At 45.1% G+C, this 18,456-nt stretch overlaps 1 protein-coding gene across 1 annotated transcript; it reads right to left on the bottom strand.

Moving 5' to 3' along the window:
• Positions 1-374: 374 nt before the first annotated feature.
• LOC309567770 (transmembrane protein 82-like) lies at positions 375-16,238 on the bottom strand. The gene is made up of 6 exons (XM_082273218.1): positions 16,131-16,238; positions 12,116-12,188; positions 8,849-9,023; positions 4,828-5,236; positions 3,635-3,822; positions 375-659 (listed from the first exon to the last, which is right to left on the bottom strand). Exons 1-6 carry the CDS (start codon positions 16,201-16,203, stop codon positions 561-563), a joined length of 1,017 nt encoding a protein of 338 aa, XP_082129344.1. The 5' UTR covers positions 16,204-16,238; the 3' UTR covers positions 375-560.
• Between the last annotated feature and the right edge of the window lie 2,218 nt (positions 16,239-18,456).

Raw genomic sequence — 18,456 nt, 5'->3', positions numbered from 1 at the left:
TGATAAGATGATGGGGGTGATTGGTATTCTGATAAGATGATGGGGGCGATGGGTATTCTGATAAGATGATGGGGGTGATGGGTATTCTGATAAGATGGTGGGGCTGATTGGTATTCTGATAAGATGATGGGGGTGATGGGTATTCTGATAAGATGATGGGGGTGATGGGTATTCTGATAAGATGGTGGGGCTGATTGGTATTCTGATAAGATGATGGGGGTGATGGGTATTCTGATAAGATGATGGGGGTGATGGGTATTCTGATAAAATGATGGGAGTAGATCCGCAGTGAGTTCCACATTTATAACACACACTTTTATTATGATATCAGAAATGAAATGAGGTGACAGTACGGAGTCCTTGTTCCCGGATGTAGACGGGGCGGACGATCCTCCATGACGAGGGGAGCAAAGATTCCGCCATACAAATGTATCCCACTTATCACAAGTTCATGTACGAGTCTCCTCCCCTCATACCGCGCCACAGTATGTGCGAGCGATCCTCGCTATAGGAGGAACATCTGCCACGTCCATGTAACAGCCGTCCCCGAGCACGTGGGGTCAGTCTCTCTCCTCCAGGTGGGCTTCTGTCTTCAGGGGTCGCCTGTGGTCTCTGGGGCCCGGGGCCATTTTAGAATTGGTTACTTTAATCCCATAATCCTGAAGAAGAAAATATGGAGGATCAAAATAAATACATTAAGAGCATCACTCCACGCAGCGGGGGTGATATGTGACAAGTGCTACAGGTCAGCCTGAACCCCAACATTCAGCAAAATACGATTCATTCATTCTGGGGGTTCAGCTGTGTGTTACTCCCGACCCCTGCACTCTGTGTGTTACCTACTCCTGACCCCTGCACTCTGTGTGTTACCTACTCCCGACCCTGCACTGTGTGTGTTACCTACTGCCGACCCCTGCACTCTGTGTGTTACATACTCCCGACCCCTGCACTCTGTGTGTTACATACTCCCCACCCCTGCACTCTGTGTGTTACCTACTCCTGACCCCTGCACTCTGTGTGTTACCTACTCCTGACCCCTGCACTCTTTACATTAATTACTCCTGACCCCTACACTCTGTGTGTTACTTACTCCTGACCCCTGCACTCTGTGTGTTACTTGCTCCTGATCCCTGCAATCTGTGTGTTACTTACTCCTGACCCCTGTACTCTGTTTTACTCCTGACCCCTACACTCTGTGTTGTTACTTACTCCTGATCCCTGTACTCTGTGTGTTACTTGCTCCTGATCCCTGTACTCTGTGTGTTACTTGCTCCTGACCCCTGCACTCTGTGTGTTACTTACTCCTGACCCCTGTACCCTGTGTGTTACCTACTCCTGACCCCTGTACTCTGTGTGTTACTTGCTCCTGACCACTGCACACTGTGTGTTACCTACTCCTGACCCCTGCACACTGTGTGTTACCTACTCCTGACCCCTGCACACTGTGTGTTACCTACTCCTGACCCCTGCACACTGTGTGTTACCTACTCCTGACCCCTGCACACTGTGTGTTACCTACTCCTGACCCCTGCACTCTTTACATTAATTACTCCTGACCCCTACACTCTGTGTGTTACTTACTCCTGACCCCTGTACTCTGTGTGTTACTTGCTCCTGATCCCTGCAATCTGTGTGTTACTTACTCCTGACCCCTGTACTCTGTTTTACTCCTGACCCCTACACTCTGTGTTGTTACTTACTCCTGATCCCTGTACTCTGTGTGTTACTTGCTCCTGATCCCTGTACTCTGTGTGTTACTTGCTCCTGACCCCTGCACTCTGTGTGTTACTTACTCCTGACCCCTGTACCCTGTGTGTTACCTACTCCTGACCCCTGTACTCTGTGTGTTACTTGCTCCTGACCCCTGCACACTGTGTGTTACCTACTCCTGACCCCTGCACACTGTGTGTTACCTACTCCTGACCCCTGCACACTGTGTGTTACCTACTCCTGACCCCTGCACACTGTGTGTTACCTACTCCTGACCCCTGCACTCTTTACATTAATTACTCCTGACCCCTACACTCTGTGTGTTACTTACTCCTGACCCCTGTACTCTGTTTTACTCCTGACCCCTGCACTCTGTGTGTTACTTGCTCCTGACCCAGAGAACAGTATGTGCAGATTTTATTTAACCCTTTTAAGCCACTCCCACTTAGCACAGTAATGCCACATCCACCATAACCATCACACCCCTACAATCCAATGTAAACCCCTATAATCCTATGTACTTCCCTACAGTCCTATGTACACCCCTACAATCCTATGTACACCCCTACAATCCTATGTACACCCCTACAATCCTATGTACACCCCTACAATCCTATGTACACACCTACAATCCTATGTACAACCCTACAATCCTATGTACACCCCTACAGTCCTATGTACTTCCCTACAGTCCTATGTACACCCCTACAGTCCTATGTACACCCCTACAGTCCTATGTACAACCCTACAATCCTATGTACACCCCTACAGTCCTATGCACACCCCTACAGTCCTATGTACATCCCTACAGTCCTATGTACACCCCTACAATCCTATGTACACCCCTATAATCCTATGTACACACCTACAATCCTATGTACACCCCTATAATCCTATGTACACCCCTACAATCCTATGTACACCCCTATAATCCTATGTACACCCCTATAATCCTATGTACACCCCCAAATCCTATGTACACCCCTACAATCCTATGTACACCCCTACAGTCCTATGTACACCCCTACAGTCCTATGTACACCTCTACAATCCTATGTACACCCCTATAATCCTATGTACACCCCTACAGTCCTATGTACACCTCTACAATCCTATGTACACCCCTACAGTCCATGTACACCCCTACAGTCCTATGTACACCCCTACAATCCTATGTACATCCCTATAATCCTATGTACACCCCTATAATCCTATGTACACCCTATAATCCTATGTACACCCCCAAATCCTATGTACACCCCTACAATCCTATGTACACCCCTACAGTCCTATGTACACCTCTATAATCCTATGTACACCCCTATAATCCTATGTACACCCATACAGTCCTATGTACACCCCCAAATCCCATGTACACCCCTATAATCCTATGTACACCCCTATAATCCTATGTACACCCCCAAATCCTATGTACATCCCTACAATCCTATGCACACCCTTACAGTCCTATGTACACCCCTACAGTCCTATGTACACCCCTATAATCCTATGTACACCCCCAAATCCTATGTACACACCTACAATCCTATGTACACCCCTATAATCCTATGTACACCCCTATAATCCTATGTACACCCCCAAATCCTATGTACACCCCTACAATCCTATGTACACCCCTATAATCCTATCCTATGTACACCCATATAATCCTATCCTATGTACACCCCTACAATGCTATGTACACCCCTACAATGCTATGTACACCCCTACAATGCTATGTACACCCCTACAATCCTATGTACACCCCCATAATCCTATGTACTCCCCTATAATCCTATGTACTCCCCTATAATCCTATGTACACCCCCAAATCCTATGTACACCCCCATAATCCTATGTACTCCCCTACTCTAATCACATGACACATGGCTCAGCCATCATTGGGGTGCAATGATCATCTCACCTCCTCTCTGCAAATCTTCAGCATCATCCCGGCGTACATCAGACACCAAATCTCTCCAATCAGAGACAATAAAATGTGCAGAATGTCCGCCCATCGCCCCACCGTCATCATCAGGATCAGGAGCCCCCCCATCCGGACAAGGACCGTCTGGAAAGCCATCTGTTCTGTGGGGTGCTGGTGCTGCTCCTCTGCAAAACACAAAGTCTGAGCCAATAATATACAGAGCAGATATACAGATCAATAATATACAGATCAATAATATACAGATCAATAATATACAGATCAATAATATACAGAGCAGATATACAGATCAATAATATACAGAGCGGATATACAGATCAATAATATACAGAGCAGATATACAGATCAATAATATACAGATCAATAATATACAGAGCAGATATACAGATCAATAATATACAGAGCATGCGGGAAGTATTCACAGAGCTTCACTTCTTCCACATTTTATATTACAGCCGCATTCCAACATGGATTCCATTCATTATTTTCCTCCAAATTCTACAAACTCCTCCCCCATAATGACAACGTGAGAGAAATTTGTTTGAAATCTTTGCAAATTTATTAAAAAGGGAAAAAAAAAACTCCCACGTGGAAGAAGTGAAGCGCTGTGAGAACTTTCCGGAAGCTCTGTATACAGTATATACACGCATAGTGCTGATGTACAGTATATGCTCTTTCACAGTACAAGTATAAATCCTCACAATGCAGCCTCATATACTCACATACAGGGTAGGGTGAGTAGGCGGAGCCTGGGTTGTTGGTTGGTGTCTACCAATCAGGATGGGTGGTTCAGGCTTTAGTTTTTGTTGACATACAGGATTGTATTTTGTGCAACAACTACTGCACATCAGTATTTGGTAGAGTTACATTTCTCAACCAGTAGATGGCGGTGTTTATACATTTATAGCTGTATCTATAGTATGCTCTTTGTCTTTTCCCTGAATTAACTTTCCTGTTTCCTGTCTGCAGTTAAGCAGCAAAGCCCATGTTGACTGTTGCCCTTTACTATATACAGAATTTACAACAGCTTTCCAGCATGCTGGCAGATTTCACATGTCCTGAGTCGGTGGATAAAGCTGTGGCCCCCGTGTCCTTGGTGCAGTTCATTATATCTGCACCCCTCCCACCGGAGGCCCCTGTGCTGGTCCTCACCTCCCCCTGTTGGGGCTCACCTTGCATATAGATGACCAGCAGGGTGTAGCAGATGGTGAGTGGGGTCCAGAACCGGACGGCCTCTGACGTCGTCAGGAAATCTCGGTTGATCACGGCGACCGCCGCCAAATCCGACACCAGGAAGGCCACCTTCAGCGCCCAGCACAGGAATGTCGGCACGTCGTGCCAGCATGCCAGGAGAGTCAGGCACACCCCGCAGTAGCGCTCGCTGCTGTGCAGCTGGTACATCTCCCCAACGTGGCGGCACATCCGCCGTGTCTGCCACACGATCAGGGCGGAGAAGCCGGCGGCCAGCAGCAGGCTCCAGGTGCGGTGCGGGGCCCCTTCATGCAGGTAGTCCAGGCTGCAGGCAATGCCACAACCCAGCGAGAACTGGCAGAGTAGGAAGAGCTGCGAGCTTTGGGAGCCCTGCGGGGGAAGCACACAGGAAAGTCACCACCTACATAAATATTCACCCCCCTATACATATCACTCCGCCCACATACACATAAATATTCACCCCCTACGTATATCTACCCCGCCCACATACACATAAATATTCACCCCCTACGTATATCCACCCCGCCCACATACACATAAATATTCACCCCCTACATATATCCACCCCGCCCACATACACATAAATATTCACCCCCTACATATATCCACCCCGCCCACATACACATAAATATTCTCCTCCTATGTATATCTACCCCGCCCACATACACATAAATATTCTCCTCCTACGTATATCTACCCCGCCCACATACACATAAATATTCACCCCCTACGTATATCTACCCCGCCCACATACACATAAATATTCACCCCCTACTTATATCTACCCCACCCACATACACATAAATATTCACCCCCTATACATATCACTCCGCCCACATACACATAAATATTCACCCCCTACGTATATCTACACCGCCCACATACACATAAATATTCACCCCCTACATATATCTACCCCGCCCACATACACATAAATATTCACCCCCTACTTATATCTACCCCGCCCACATACACATAAATATTCACCCCTTACTTATATCTACCCCACCTACATGCACATAAATATTCACCCCCTACATATATCTACCCCGCTCACATACACATAAATATTTACCCCTTACTTATATCTACCACGCCTACATACATATAAATATTCACCCCCTACATATATCTACCCCACCCACATACACATAAATATTTACCCCCCTTTGTATATCTACCCCATCCACATACACATAAATATTCACCCCCCACATATATCCACCCCGCCCACATACACATAAATATTCACCCCCTACATATATCTATCCCGCCCACATACACATAAATATTCTCCTCCTACGTATATCTACCCCGCCCACATACACATAAATATTCTCCTCCTACGTATATCTACCCCGCCCACATACACATAAATATTCACCCCCTACGTATATCTACCCCGCCCACATACACATAAATATTCACCCCCTACTTATATCTACCCCACCCACATACACATAAATATTCACCCCCTACGTATATCTACACCGCCCACTTACACATAAATATTCACCCCCTACATATATCTACCCCGCCCACATACACATAAATATTCACCCCCTACTTATATCTACCCCGCCCACATACACATAAATATTCACCCCTTACTTATATCTACCCCACCTACATGCACATAAATATTCACCCCCTACATATATCTACCCCGCCCACATACACATAAATATTCACCCCTTACTTCTATCTACCACGCCTACATACATATAAATATTCACCCCCTACATATATCTACCCCACCCACATACACATAAATATTTACCCCCCCTTTGTATATCTACCCCATCCACATACACATAAATATTCACCCCCCTACTTATATCTACCCCGCCCACATACACATAAATATTCACCCCCCCTACTTATATCTACCCCGCCCACATACACATAAATATTCACCACCTACATATATCTACCCAAACCCACATAAACATAAATATTCACCCCTTACTTATATCTATCCCACCCATATACACATAAATATTCACCCCTTACTTATATCTACCCCGCCCACATACACATAAATATTCACCCCTTACTTATATCTATCCCACCCATATACACATAAATATTCACCCCTTACTTATATCTACCCCACCCATATACACATAAATATTCACCCCTTACTTATATCTACCCCGCCCACATACACATAAATATTCACCCCCTACTTATATCTACCCCACCCACATACACATAAATATTCACCCCTTACTTATATCTACCCCACCCACATACACATAAATATTCACCCCCTACATATACAGTATCTGACAAAAGTAAGTACACCCCTCACATTTTTGTAAATATTTTATTTTATCTTTTCATGTGACAACACTGAAGAAATGAGACTTTGCTACAATGTAAAGTAGTGAGTGTACAGCTTGTATAACAGTGTAAATTTACTGTCCCCTCAAAATAACTCAACACACAGCCATTAATGTCTAAACCACTGGCAACAAAAGTCAGTACACCCCTAAGTGACAATGTCCAAATTGGGCCCAAAGTGTCAATATTTTGTGTGGCCGCCATTATTTTCCAGCACTGCCTTAACCCTCTTGGGCATGGAGTTCACCAGAGCTTCACAGGTTGCCACTGGAGTCCTCTTCCCCTCCTCCATGATGACATCACAGAGCTGGTGGATGTTAGAGACCTTGCGCTCCTCCCCCTTCTGTTTGAGGATTCCCCACAGATGCTCAATAGGGTTTAGGTCTGGAGACGCTTGGCCAGTCCATCACCTTTACCCTCAGCTTCTTTAGCAAGGCAGTGGTCTTCTTGGAGGTGTTTGGGGTCGTTATGTTGGAATACTGCCCTGCCCCCCAGTCTCTGAAGGGAGGGGATCATGCTCTGCTTCAGTATGTCACAGTACATGTTGGCCTTCATGGTTCCCTTAATGATCTGTAGCTCCCCAGTCCAGGCAGCACTCATGCAGCCCCAGACCATGACACTCCCACCACCATGCCTGACTGTAGGAAGACACACTTGTCTTTGTACTCCTCATCTGGTTGCCGCCACACACGCCTGACACCATCTGACACCAAATAAGTTTATCTTGGTCTCATCAGAGCACAGGAGATGGTTCCAGTAATCCATGTCCTTAGTCTGCTTGTCTTCAGCAAACTGTTTGTGGGCTTTCTTGTCCTTCATCTTTAGAAGAGGCCTCCTTCTGGGATGACAACCATGCAGACCAATTTTATGCAGTGTGCGGCGTATGGTCTGACAGCACTGACAGGCTGACCCGCCCACCCCTTCAACCTCTGCAGCAATGCTGGCAGCACTCATACGTCTATTTCCCAAAGACAACCTCTGGATATGACGCTGAGCACGGCACTCAACTTCTTTGGTGGACCATGGTGAGGCCTGTTCTGAGTGGAACCTGTCCTGTTAAACCGCTGTATGGTCTTGGCCACCGTGCTGCAGCTCAGTTTCAGGGTCTTGGCAATCTTCTTATAGCCTAGGCCATCTTTATGTAGAGCAACAATTCTTTTTTTCAGATCCTCAGAGAGTTCTTTGCCATGAGGTGCCATGTTGAACTTCCAGTGACCAGTATGAGAGAGTGAGAGCGATAACACCAAATTTAACCCTCCTGCTCCCCATTCACACCCGAGACCTTGTAACACTAACGAGTCACATGACACCGGGGAGGGAAAATGGCTAATTGGGCCCAATTTGGACATTGTCACTTAGGGGTGTACTCACTTTTGTTGCCAGCGGTTTAGACATTAATGGCTGTGTGTTGAGTTATTTTGAGAGGACAGTAAATTTACACTGTTATACAAGCTGTACACTCACTACTTTACATTGTAGCAAAGTGTCATTTCTTCAGTGTTGTCACATGAAAAGATAGAATGTGAGGGGTGTACTTACTTTTGTGAGATACTGATATTATATATATATATATATATATATATATATACACCCCCCCCCACACACACATTCATGGCCCTCTATAGTAATATGGACCTTCTGCATGGACAGGATCATAGAGATGGCACGCAGGGAGAACTCCAGGACCACCAGAGCTCCCACCCGGGGCCCCAGCAGGGCATAGATGGCGCTGAGCAGCACCAGGTGGATCAGACCGCGGAGGCGGGACTGAGATCCGAGCCGCAGCGCTTTCTTCTCTCTGTCCGGGTCACTGTGGGAGAGAAATCATCATTATTTATCACAGCAGCCAATTAGATTGTAGCTCTCCTGTTTCCAGCCCCAGTCATACACAATGGACTCTATCTGCTCCCATGGGGCTCATCCTCCATGTATGGGGGGGTGATGACACCACTGATCAAGTTCCCACTGAGACCATTGACCGAGTTTCCACTGACATCATTGACTGAGTTCCCACTGAGACCATTGACCGAGTTCCCATTGACGCCATTGACAGAGTTCCCATTGACGCCATTGACCGAGTTCCCACTGAGACCATTGACCGAGTTCCCACTGAGACCATTGACCGAGTTCCCACTGAGACCATTGACAGAGTTCCCACTGAGACCATTGACCGAGTTCCCACTGAGACCATTGACCGAGTTCCCACTGAGACCATTGACCGAGTTCCCACTGAGACCATTGACCGAGTTCCCACTGACACCATTGACCGAGTTCCCACTGACACCATTGACCGAGTTCCCACTGACACCATTGACCGAGTTCCCACTAAGACCATTGACCGAGTTCCCACTGAGACCATTGACCGAGTTCCCACTGAGACCATTGACCGAGTTCCCACTGAGACCATTGACCGAGTTCCCACTGAGACCATTGACCGAGTTCCCACTGAGACCATTGACCGAGTTCCCACTGAGACCATTGACCGAGTTCCCACTGAGACCATTGACCGAGTTCCCACTGAGACCATTGACCGAGTTCCCACTGAGACCATTGACCGAGTTCCCACTGAGACCATTGACCGAGTTCCCACTGAGACCATTGACCGAGTTCCCACTGAGACCATTGACCGAGTTCCCACTGAGACAATTGACCGAGTTCCCACTGAGACCATTGACCGAGTTCCCACTGACACCATTGACCGAGTTCCCACTGACACCATTGACCGAGTTCCCACTGACACCATTGACCGAGTTCCCACTGACACCATTGACCGAGTTCCCACTGACACCATTGACCGAGTTCCCACTGACACCATTGACCGAGTTCCCACTGAGACCATTGACCGAGTTCCCACTGACGCCAATTATCCTTTTACTGAAGCTATCGGTAAGGGACGGTCTTCTCAATGACCACCATATTATTGTACTGTGAGCTGTAAAATTATCAGGGGTTCCCTGAACCCGAAAATGTATTTCAAGGGTTCCTTCAGATTAAAAATGTAGAGAAATTGAAATACTCTTCACATTGGACCCATATAAAGTGGTTGTAAACCCTCCATATCCCCAGTGAGGTGACTGACCTCAGGTGATACACAGAGATTAAACAAACCCTCCTACATAAGTTGTACCTGTTTATCTGCAGTTTAAAGTCCAGAATTTATAAAGCTTGTCTGAGAGTTCAGAAAAATTGGGCGGAGAGCTGAAGTTACACTCTGCAGAGCTCAGTGAGGAGAGCTCTGAGAGCTAATTGGACGGCTGGACCCCCCCCCCCCCGCCCGCCTTGCACACAGGAAGAAAGCTGAGGCTGTCAATCACAGGCTGTGTGCTGGAGGTCCCTCCTCTGTCACCTTTTTTCTCTTAGTGTCAGGAAAACTTGTCAGAAGTATCTCATGCGGATAGCAGAGGAAGCAGGCAGAAATTACACTTAGCGCACTATCTGGACTGAGACAAGTATACACACTATAGAGGGATGTGCTTTGTTCATATGTCTGAGGTTTACACCCACTTTAATTGGGACCTTTTTTCTCTGTGGCTTATTCCACCAATCAGAGTCTTCTACTAAACAACAAACAAAGATATCAAATCAATTCTTCCACCAATACAGAGAACTAGAAGACTGGAGTGAAGTGGAGATCAGACATATACAATGTATATACAATGTTTCCTAAGATATCTGTGCATTGGTTGGCAGTCCAGGGTTGTATGTACCAGTCACTGGGTTGCAGTTAGCAGTATGAATGGCAGTTAGCGGTATGAATGGCAGTTAGCAGTAGGAATGGCAGTTAGCAGTAGGAATGGCAGTTAGCAGTAGGAATGGCAGTTAGCAGTAGAAATGGCAGTTAGCAGTAGGAATGGCAGTTAGCAGTAGGAATGGCAGTTAGCATTAGGAATGGAAGATAGCAGTAGGAATGGCAGATAGCAGTAGGATTGGAAGTTAACAGTAGAAATGGCAGTTAGCAGTAGAAATGGCAGTTAGCAGTAGAAATGGCAGTTAGCAGTAGAAATGGCAGTTAGCATTAGGAATGAGGGTTAGCAGTAGGAATGGCAGTTAGCAGCAGAGATGTATAGTAACGAAGTAGAACTACTTAAGTACTGTACTTAAGTACCGAAATGCGGTATCTGTACTTTCCTAGAGTAGAATTTTTTTCTCCTACTTCTACTTTTACTTCACTACATTTTTTCGATGATTTTGATACTTCTACTCAAGTATTTTTTTTTTGTGCTGCATAGTTACTCGTTACTTTTAAAAAAATTACCACTGCCAGAACAGTAGATGGCAGGTTGCATAAAGCTCAAAAAAATGTGTATAATGTCATTTGTAAATCAGCGCATACGAAAATAAAGGCTGTGTATAATAAAAGCTGCTATACCAAATCTTTCCAATAAAAAGAAAATATGAAACAAACAAATAAATGGTGCTACAGCGCTTAAAGTGCATCAAGAAACTGCTAACAAACACAGGTTAATCATTTGAATAAATCATTTGAAATAATAAAAAACAATATGATGTTCAAACTTTTGACTTCTTTCTTTAATAACTACATAACACAGTACTTGTACTTCTACTTTCAGTACTTGAGTAGAAATTTTTTTTCAAAACTACTGGTACTTTTTACTTTTAGTACTTAAGTAGCAAATTTTTTGAAAAAACTACTTGCAATACTTAAGTAAAAAAAATGTTGAATACTTTAGTACTTCTACTTAAGTAACTTTTTCTGCGAGCACTTCCACTTCTACTCAAGTAATTTTTTGATCGAGCACTTGTACTTTTACTCAAGTAGAAATTTCGAGTACTTTATACAAGTCTGGTTAGCAGTAGGAATGGAAGTTAGCAGTAGGAATGGCAGATAGCAGTAGGAATGGCAGTTAGCAGGATCTCACACCGCTGATGAATGCGACTTACTTGAGACATTTGATGTAGAGATAAACCCGCATCAGATTGTAGAGGACGGAGACGGCGCACGCCCCGACCACACCTGGAAGACAGAAAACCATCTCTGAGAGCGGTGACAACCATCATTGGGACTCGCAGCAATCACTACGCAGGAGCAGGTGACTTCCCGGTGTCATTCCCGGTCTGCAGTCACAGTGCAGACCACAGACAGGTCGAATGTACACAATGCAATGTTTGCACTGGCCTGGGTATATTTGATGGCAGAGGGACACAGGGACAGCACATGCTGAGTGAAGAGTTCTTGCCGCACTTTTCAAAAATGAGTTATTTAGGGGAAACCACTACTGATTGAAAAATGGAGGCTGCTGCTGATCCTTCCTTATGTAAATGCTAGTTGCCTGGCTGTCATAGTGATTTAGGCCCCATTCACACTTTGGACCCCAAAGTTGCATGACAAGTTGCACCCCATGTTTCCCAATGAGTACCATTCATATATTTGCAGCAACTTTAAGGCAGTTCCTGCAGTACTTTGGTCCGACTTTCATGCGACTTGAGGGCCAAAGACTTCAAAGTAAACCCTCAAAAGTCATATGAAAGTTGCACCAGCATGATACACATGTGACTTGTGTGCGAATTTCATCTACTTATTGACCCCAGCCCATTCCTTATGCATAGAAGCCCCTCCCTGGCAAACTGTCCATCCATCTCTGTTCCTGGTGTCCCTTCTGCTAGAGAAATGAGCTCTGACCCTAATCCTAACCCTAATCCTAATCCTAATCCTAATCCTAACCCTAATCCTAACCCTAATCCTAACCCTAATCCTAATCCTAACTCTAATCCTAACCCTAATCCTAACCCTAATCCTAACCCTAACTCTAATCCTAACTCTAATCCTAACCCTAATCCTAACTCTAATCCTAATCCTAACTCTAATCCTAACTCTAATCCTAACCCTAATCCTAACTCTAATCCTAACTCTAATCCTAACCCTAATCCTAACTCTAATCCTAACTCTAATCCTAACTCTAATCCTAACTCTAATCCTAACCCTAATCCTAACCCTAATCCTAACTCTAATCCTAACTCTAATCCTAACTCTAATCCTAACTCTAATCCTAACCCTAATCCTAACCCTAATCCTAACTCTAATCCTAACCCTAATCCTAACCCTAATCCTAACCCTAACCCTAATCCTAACCCTAATCCTAACCCTAACTCTAATCCTAACCCTAATCCTAACCCTAATCCTAATCCTAACTCTAATCCTAACCCTAATCCTAATCCTAATCCTAACTCTAATCCTAACTCTAATCCTAACTCTAATCCTAACTCTAATCCTAACTCTAATCCTAACTCTAATCCTAACCCTAATCCTAACTCTAACCCTAACTCTAATCCTAACCCTAATCCTAACTCTAATCCTAACTCTAATCCTAACTCTAATCCTAACCCTAATCCTAACCCTAATCCTAACCCTAACTCTAATCCTAACTCTAATCCTAACCCTAATCCTAACTCTAATCCTAATCCTAACTCTAATCCTAACTCTAATCCTAACCCTAATCCTAATCCTAATCCTAACTCTAATCCTAACTCTAATCCTAACCCTAATCCTAACTCTAATCCTAACTCTAATCCTAACTCTAATCCTAACTCTAATCCTAACCCTAATCCTAACCCTAATCCTAACTCTAATCCTAACTCTAATCCTAACTCTAATCCTAACTCTAATCCTAACCCTAATCCTAACCCTAATCCTAACTCTAATCCTAACCCTAACCCTAATCCTAACCCTAATCCTAACCCTAACTCTAATCCTAACCCTAATCCTAACCCTAATCCTAATCCTAACTCTAATCCTAACCCTAATCCTAATCCTAACTCTAATCCTAACTCTAATCCTAACTCTAATCCTAACTCTAATCCTAACTCTAATCCTAACTCTAATCCTAACTCTAACCCTAACTCTAATCCTAACCCTAATCCTAACTCTAATCCTAACTCTAATCCTAACTCTAATCCTAACCCTAATCCTAACCCTAATCCTAACTCTAATCCTAACCCTAATCCTAACCCTAATCCTAACTCTAACCATAGCATAACCATAGCATAACCCTAACGATAACCTAACACTTGCCCTAACCCTAGCATTACCCTCACCCTGGCAATACCCATTACCTTAGCATTATCCTAACCCTAGCATACCCTAAACCTAGCATAACCAAACCCTAGCCTACCCTAGGATTACCCTAACCCTGACATAACCATAACCTAACCCTACCAATAACCCTAAAGTACCCCTAGCCATAACCCTAGCATTAACCATAACCCTAGCATTATACTAAGCCTAGCAATAACCGTAACTCTAGTATAACCATAACCCTAACATTACCCTAACCTTAGCAATAACCCTAACCCTAGCCATAACCCTAGCAATAATCCTAACCCAACAATAACCCTAACCTAACCCTAGCATAACCATAATGCTAGCATTACCCTAACCCAATAATAACTCTAACCTAACAATAGCATAACAATAACCCTAGCATTACCCTAACCCTAGCATAACCTTAACCACAAACGTAGTCTAACCTTAGCAATAACCCTAGCATAACCCTTACCTTATCCAAACCTTAGCATATCCCTAACCATAACCCTAACCTAATCCTAGCATAACCATATTGCTAGCATTACCCTAACCCTAGCCATAACCCTAACCCTAGCAATAACCCTAACCTAACCCTAGCATAACCATATTGCTAGCATTACCCCAACCCAACAATAACCCCATCCATATACAGGGACCACATCCATATACAGGGACCACACCCATATACATGGACCACACCCATATACATGGACCACATCCATATACAGGGACCCCATCCATATACCGGGACTACACCCATATACAGGGACCACATCCATATACAGGGACCACATCCATATACAGGGACTTCACCCATAGGGAAAAGTGATGTGAGGACTAGTTCTGGGTCAGTGAGGACTAGTTCTAGGTCAGTAAAGACTAGTTCTTGGTATGTTAGGACTAGTTCTGGGTAGTGAGGACTAGTTATGGGTCAGTAAGGACTAATTCTGGGTCAGTAAGGACTAGGTCTGGGTTAGTAAAGACTAGGTCTGGGTTAGTAAAGACTAGTTATGTGTCAGTGAGGACTAGTTCTTGGTCAGTGAGGACTAATTATGGGTCAGAGAGGACTATGTCTGGGTAGTGAGGACTAGTTATGGGTCAGTGAGGACTAGGTCTGGGTAGTGAGGACTAGTTATGGGTCAGTAAGGACTAGGTCTGGGTAGTGAGGACTAGTTATGGGTCAGTGAGGACTAGGTCTGGGTCGGTGAGGACTAGTTCTGGGTCAGTAAGGACTAGTTCTGGGTCAGTGAGGACTAGTTCTGGGTTAGTGAAGACTAGGTCTGGGTCGGTGAGGACTAGTTCTGGGTCAGTAAGGACTAGTTCTGGGTCAGTGAGGACTAGTTATGGGTCAGTGAGGACTAGGTCTGGGTCGGTGAGGACTAGTTCTGGGTCGGTGAGGACTAATTATGGGTCAGTGAGGACTAGTTATGGGTCAGTGAGGACTAGTTCTGGGTCAGTGAGGACTAGTTATGGGTCAGTGAGGACTAGTTATGGGTCAGTGAGGACTAGGTCTGGGTCAGTGAGGACTAGGTCTGGGTCGGTGAGGACTAGTTCTGGGTCGGTGAGGACTAGTTATGGGTCATTGAGGACTAGTTCTTGGTCAGTAATGACTAGTTCTTGGTCAGTGAGGACTAGTTCTTTGTCAGTAAGGACTAGTTCTGGGTGGTGAGGACTAGTTATGGGTCAGTGAGGACTAGTTCTGGGTCGGTGAGGACTAGTTATGGGTCAGTGAGGACTAGTTATGGGTCAGTGAGGACTAGTTCTTGGTCAGTGAGGACTAGTTCTTGGTCAGTGAGGACTAGGTCTTTGTCAGTGAGGACTAGGTCTGGGTGGTGAGGACTAGTTCTGGGTGGGTTAGTTATCGGGTCATCTTACCTTGTAGAAGAGAGTCCACGCTGCCCCAGGGCACCCCGGGGATGAAGGAGGCCGGGTAGGAGAAGAGCCCCATGGCCTGGCTCTGTATGGAGACTCTGCCTCCTCTGGCTGCACTTAGCTCCCTCCTGTCTGTTATTACAGAGTAAAGGTCATTGTGATGTCACTGAGCACACACAGACATTAACCCATCGCCGCCTCTCCGGGGGCCCTAATTACACCCTGTGTGGCCCTTATAGAGGGACCCCTACATCTACAGAATAAAGGGATCCCCGCCATTACAGGGATGGACTTTATACCTCCTGCATGCGGTCACATCTAATATCTGGGCGGAGGCCCTCCATAGGTCACCCAGCGTTCCGCGCGCTCGCTATACCGGACGCAACGTGTAATACAAGATGGGGGGAGCACCCCAGAAAAGGGACCCCAAATATCACCCTGGGAGCACCCCAGGAAAGGGACCCCAAATATGACCCTGGGAGCACCCCAGGAAAGGGACCCCAAATATCACCCTGGGAGCACCCCAGGAAAGGGACCCCAAATATCACCCTGGGAGCTCCCCAGAAAAGGAACCCCAAATATCACCCTGGGAGCACCCAAGGAAAGGGACCCCAAATATGACCCTGGGAGCACCCCAGGAAAGGGACCCCAAATATCACCCTGGGAGCACCCCAGGAAAGGGACCCCAAATATCACCCTGGGAGCTCCCCAGAAAAGGAACCCCAAATATCACCCTGGGAGCACCCAAGGAAAGGGACCCCAAATATGACCCTGGGAGCACCCCAGGAAAGGGACCCCAAATATCACCCTGGGAGCACCCCAGGAAAGGGACCCCAAATATCACCCTGGGAGCACCCCAGGAAAGGGACCCCAAATATCACCCTGGGAGCACCCCAGGAAAGGGACCCTAAATATCACCCTGGGAGCACCCCAGGAAAGGGACCCCAAATATCACCCTGGGAGCACCCCAGAAAAGGAACCCCGAATATCACCCTGGGAGCACCCCAGGAAAGGGACCCCAAATACCCTGGGAGCACCCCAGGAAAGGGACTGTCTGTGTTCATTGATAATATTATTATACAGGATTTATATGGCGGGCGGATGTCTGCGTGTCGCTCGGCTACATTCTATACAATATACACAACAATGTACAAAACATAACCGGTCTGCTGGAAATTATCTGTCCAATGTTGTATTTATATAATATAAATAAATAAAAATATTTATTGTTTTAATAAATAAATAAAATAAATAAAAACAAACAAATAAATGAATAAATAAAACAAATAACATAAATAAAATAAATTAATTAAAATAAATAAAATAAATAAATTAATTAAATAAATAAAATTAAATAAAATAAATAAAATAAATAAAATAAATAAAATAAATAAATTAATTAAAATAAATAAATAAAATAAATTAATTAATTAAATAAATAAATAAAATAAAATAAATAAAGCAAATAAATAAAACAAACCAGAAATCCGACAACAGAAGTCCAACGCGTTTCCGCCCACAACAACAAATTCAAATCTCATCCCGGAAATCCATCAATTTATCCACCAATATTTATTGATCACCAAATTCTGATATATGAAGGAATGCGGATCAATGGGACGCTCATAGAGGGGGAGGGGGAGGATGAGGACACAGCACACAGGACAGGTCCTCTTCACCGGGAACATCACCTCTCACAATATTTACCGAGATCACAGGTCAGGGACAAATCATTATTACACCCATTGTTTACCCCCCCTCCCCCATTGTGTACCACCCCCCCCAGAGCAACACACACCTAATCTCAGTATCTGTTCTTATTCTGTATGTATGGACTCTGCACAGTACCACTTCTCCTGTCCTGTATGCTGGGTGTAATTCTCGGTATCTGTTCTTATTCTGTATGTATGGACTCTGCACAGTACCACTTCTCCTGTCCTGTATGCCGGGTGTAATTCTCGGTATCTGTTCTTATTCTGTATGTATGGACTCTGCACAGTACCACTTCTCCTGTCCTGTATACCGGGTGTAATTCTCGGTATCTGTTCTTATTCTGTATGTATGGACTCTGCACAGTACCACTTCTCCTGTCCTGTATGCCGGGTGTAATTCTCGGTATCTGTTCTTATTCTGTATGTATGGACTCTGCACAGTACCACTTCTCCTGTCCTGTATGCCGGGTGTAATTCTCGGTATCTGTTCTTATTCTGTATGTATGGACTCTGCACAGTACCACTTCTCCTGTCCTGTATACCGGGTGTAATTCTCGGTATCTGTTCTTATTCTGTATGTATGGACTCTGCACAGTACCACTTCTCCTGTCCTGTAT

Source organism: Pelophylax lessonae, assembly GCF_965119305.1.
Source record: "Pelophylax lessonae genome assembly, chromosome: 12".
Lineage (NCBI taxonomy): Eukaryota > Metazoa > Chordata > Amphibia > Anura > Ranidae > Pelophylax > Pelophylax lessonae.
This window is presented reverse-complemented; position numbering and strand designations above follow the sequence as displayed.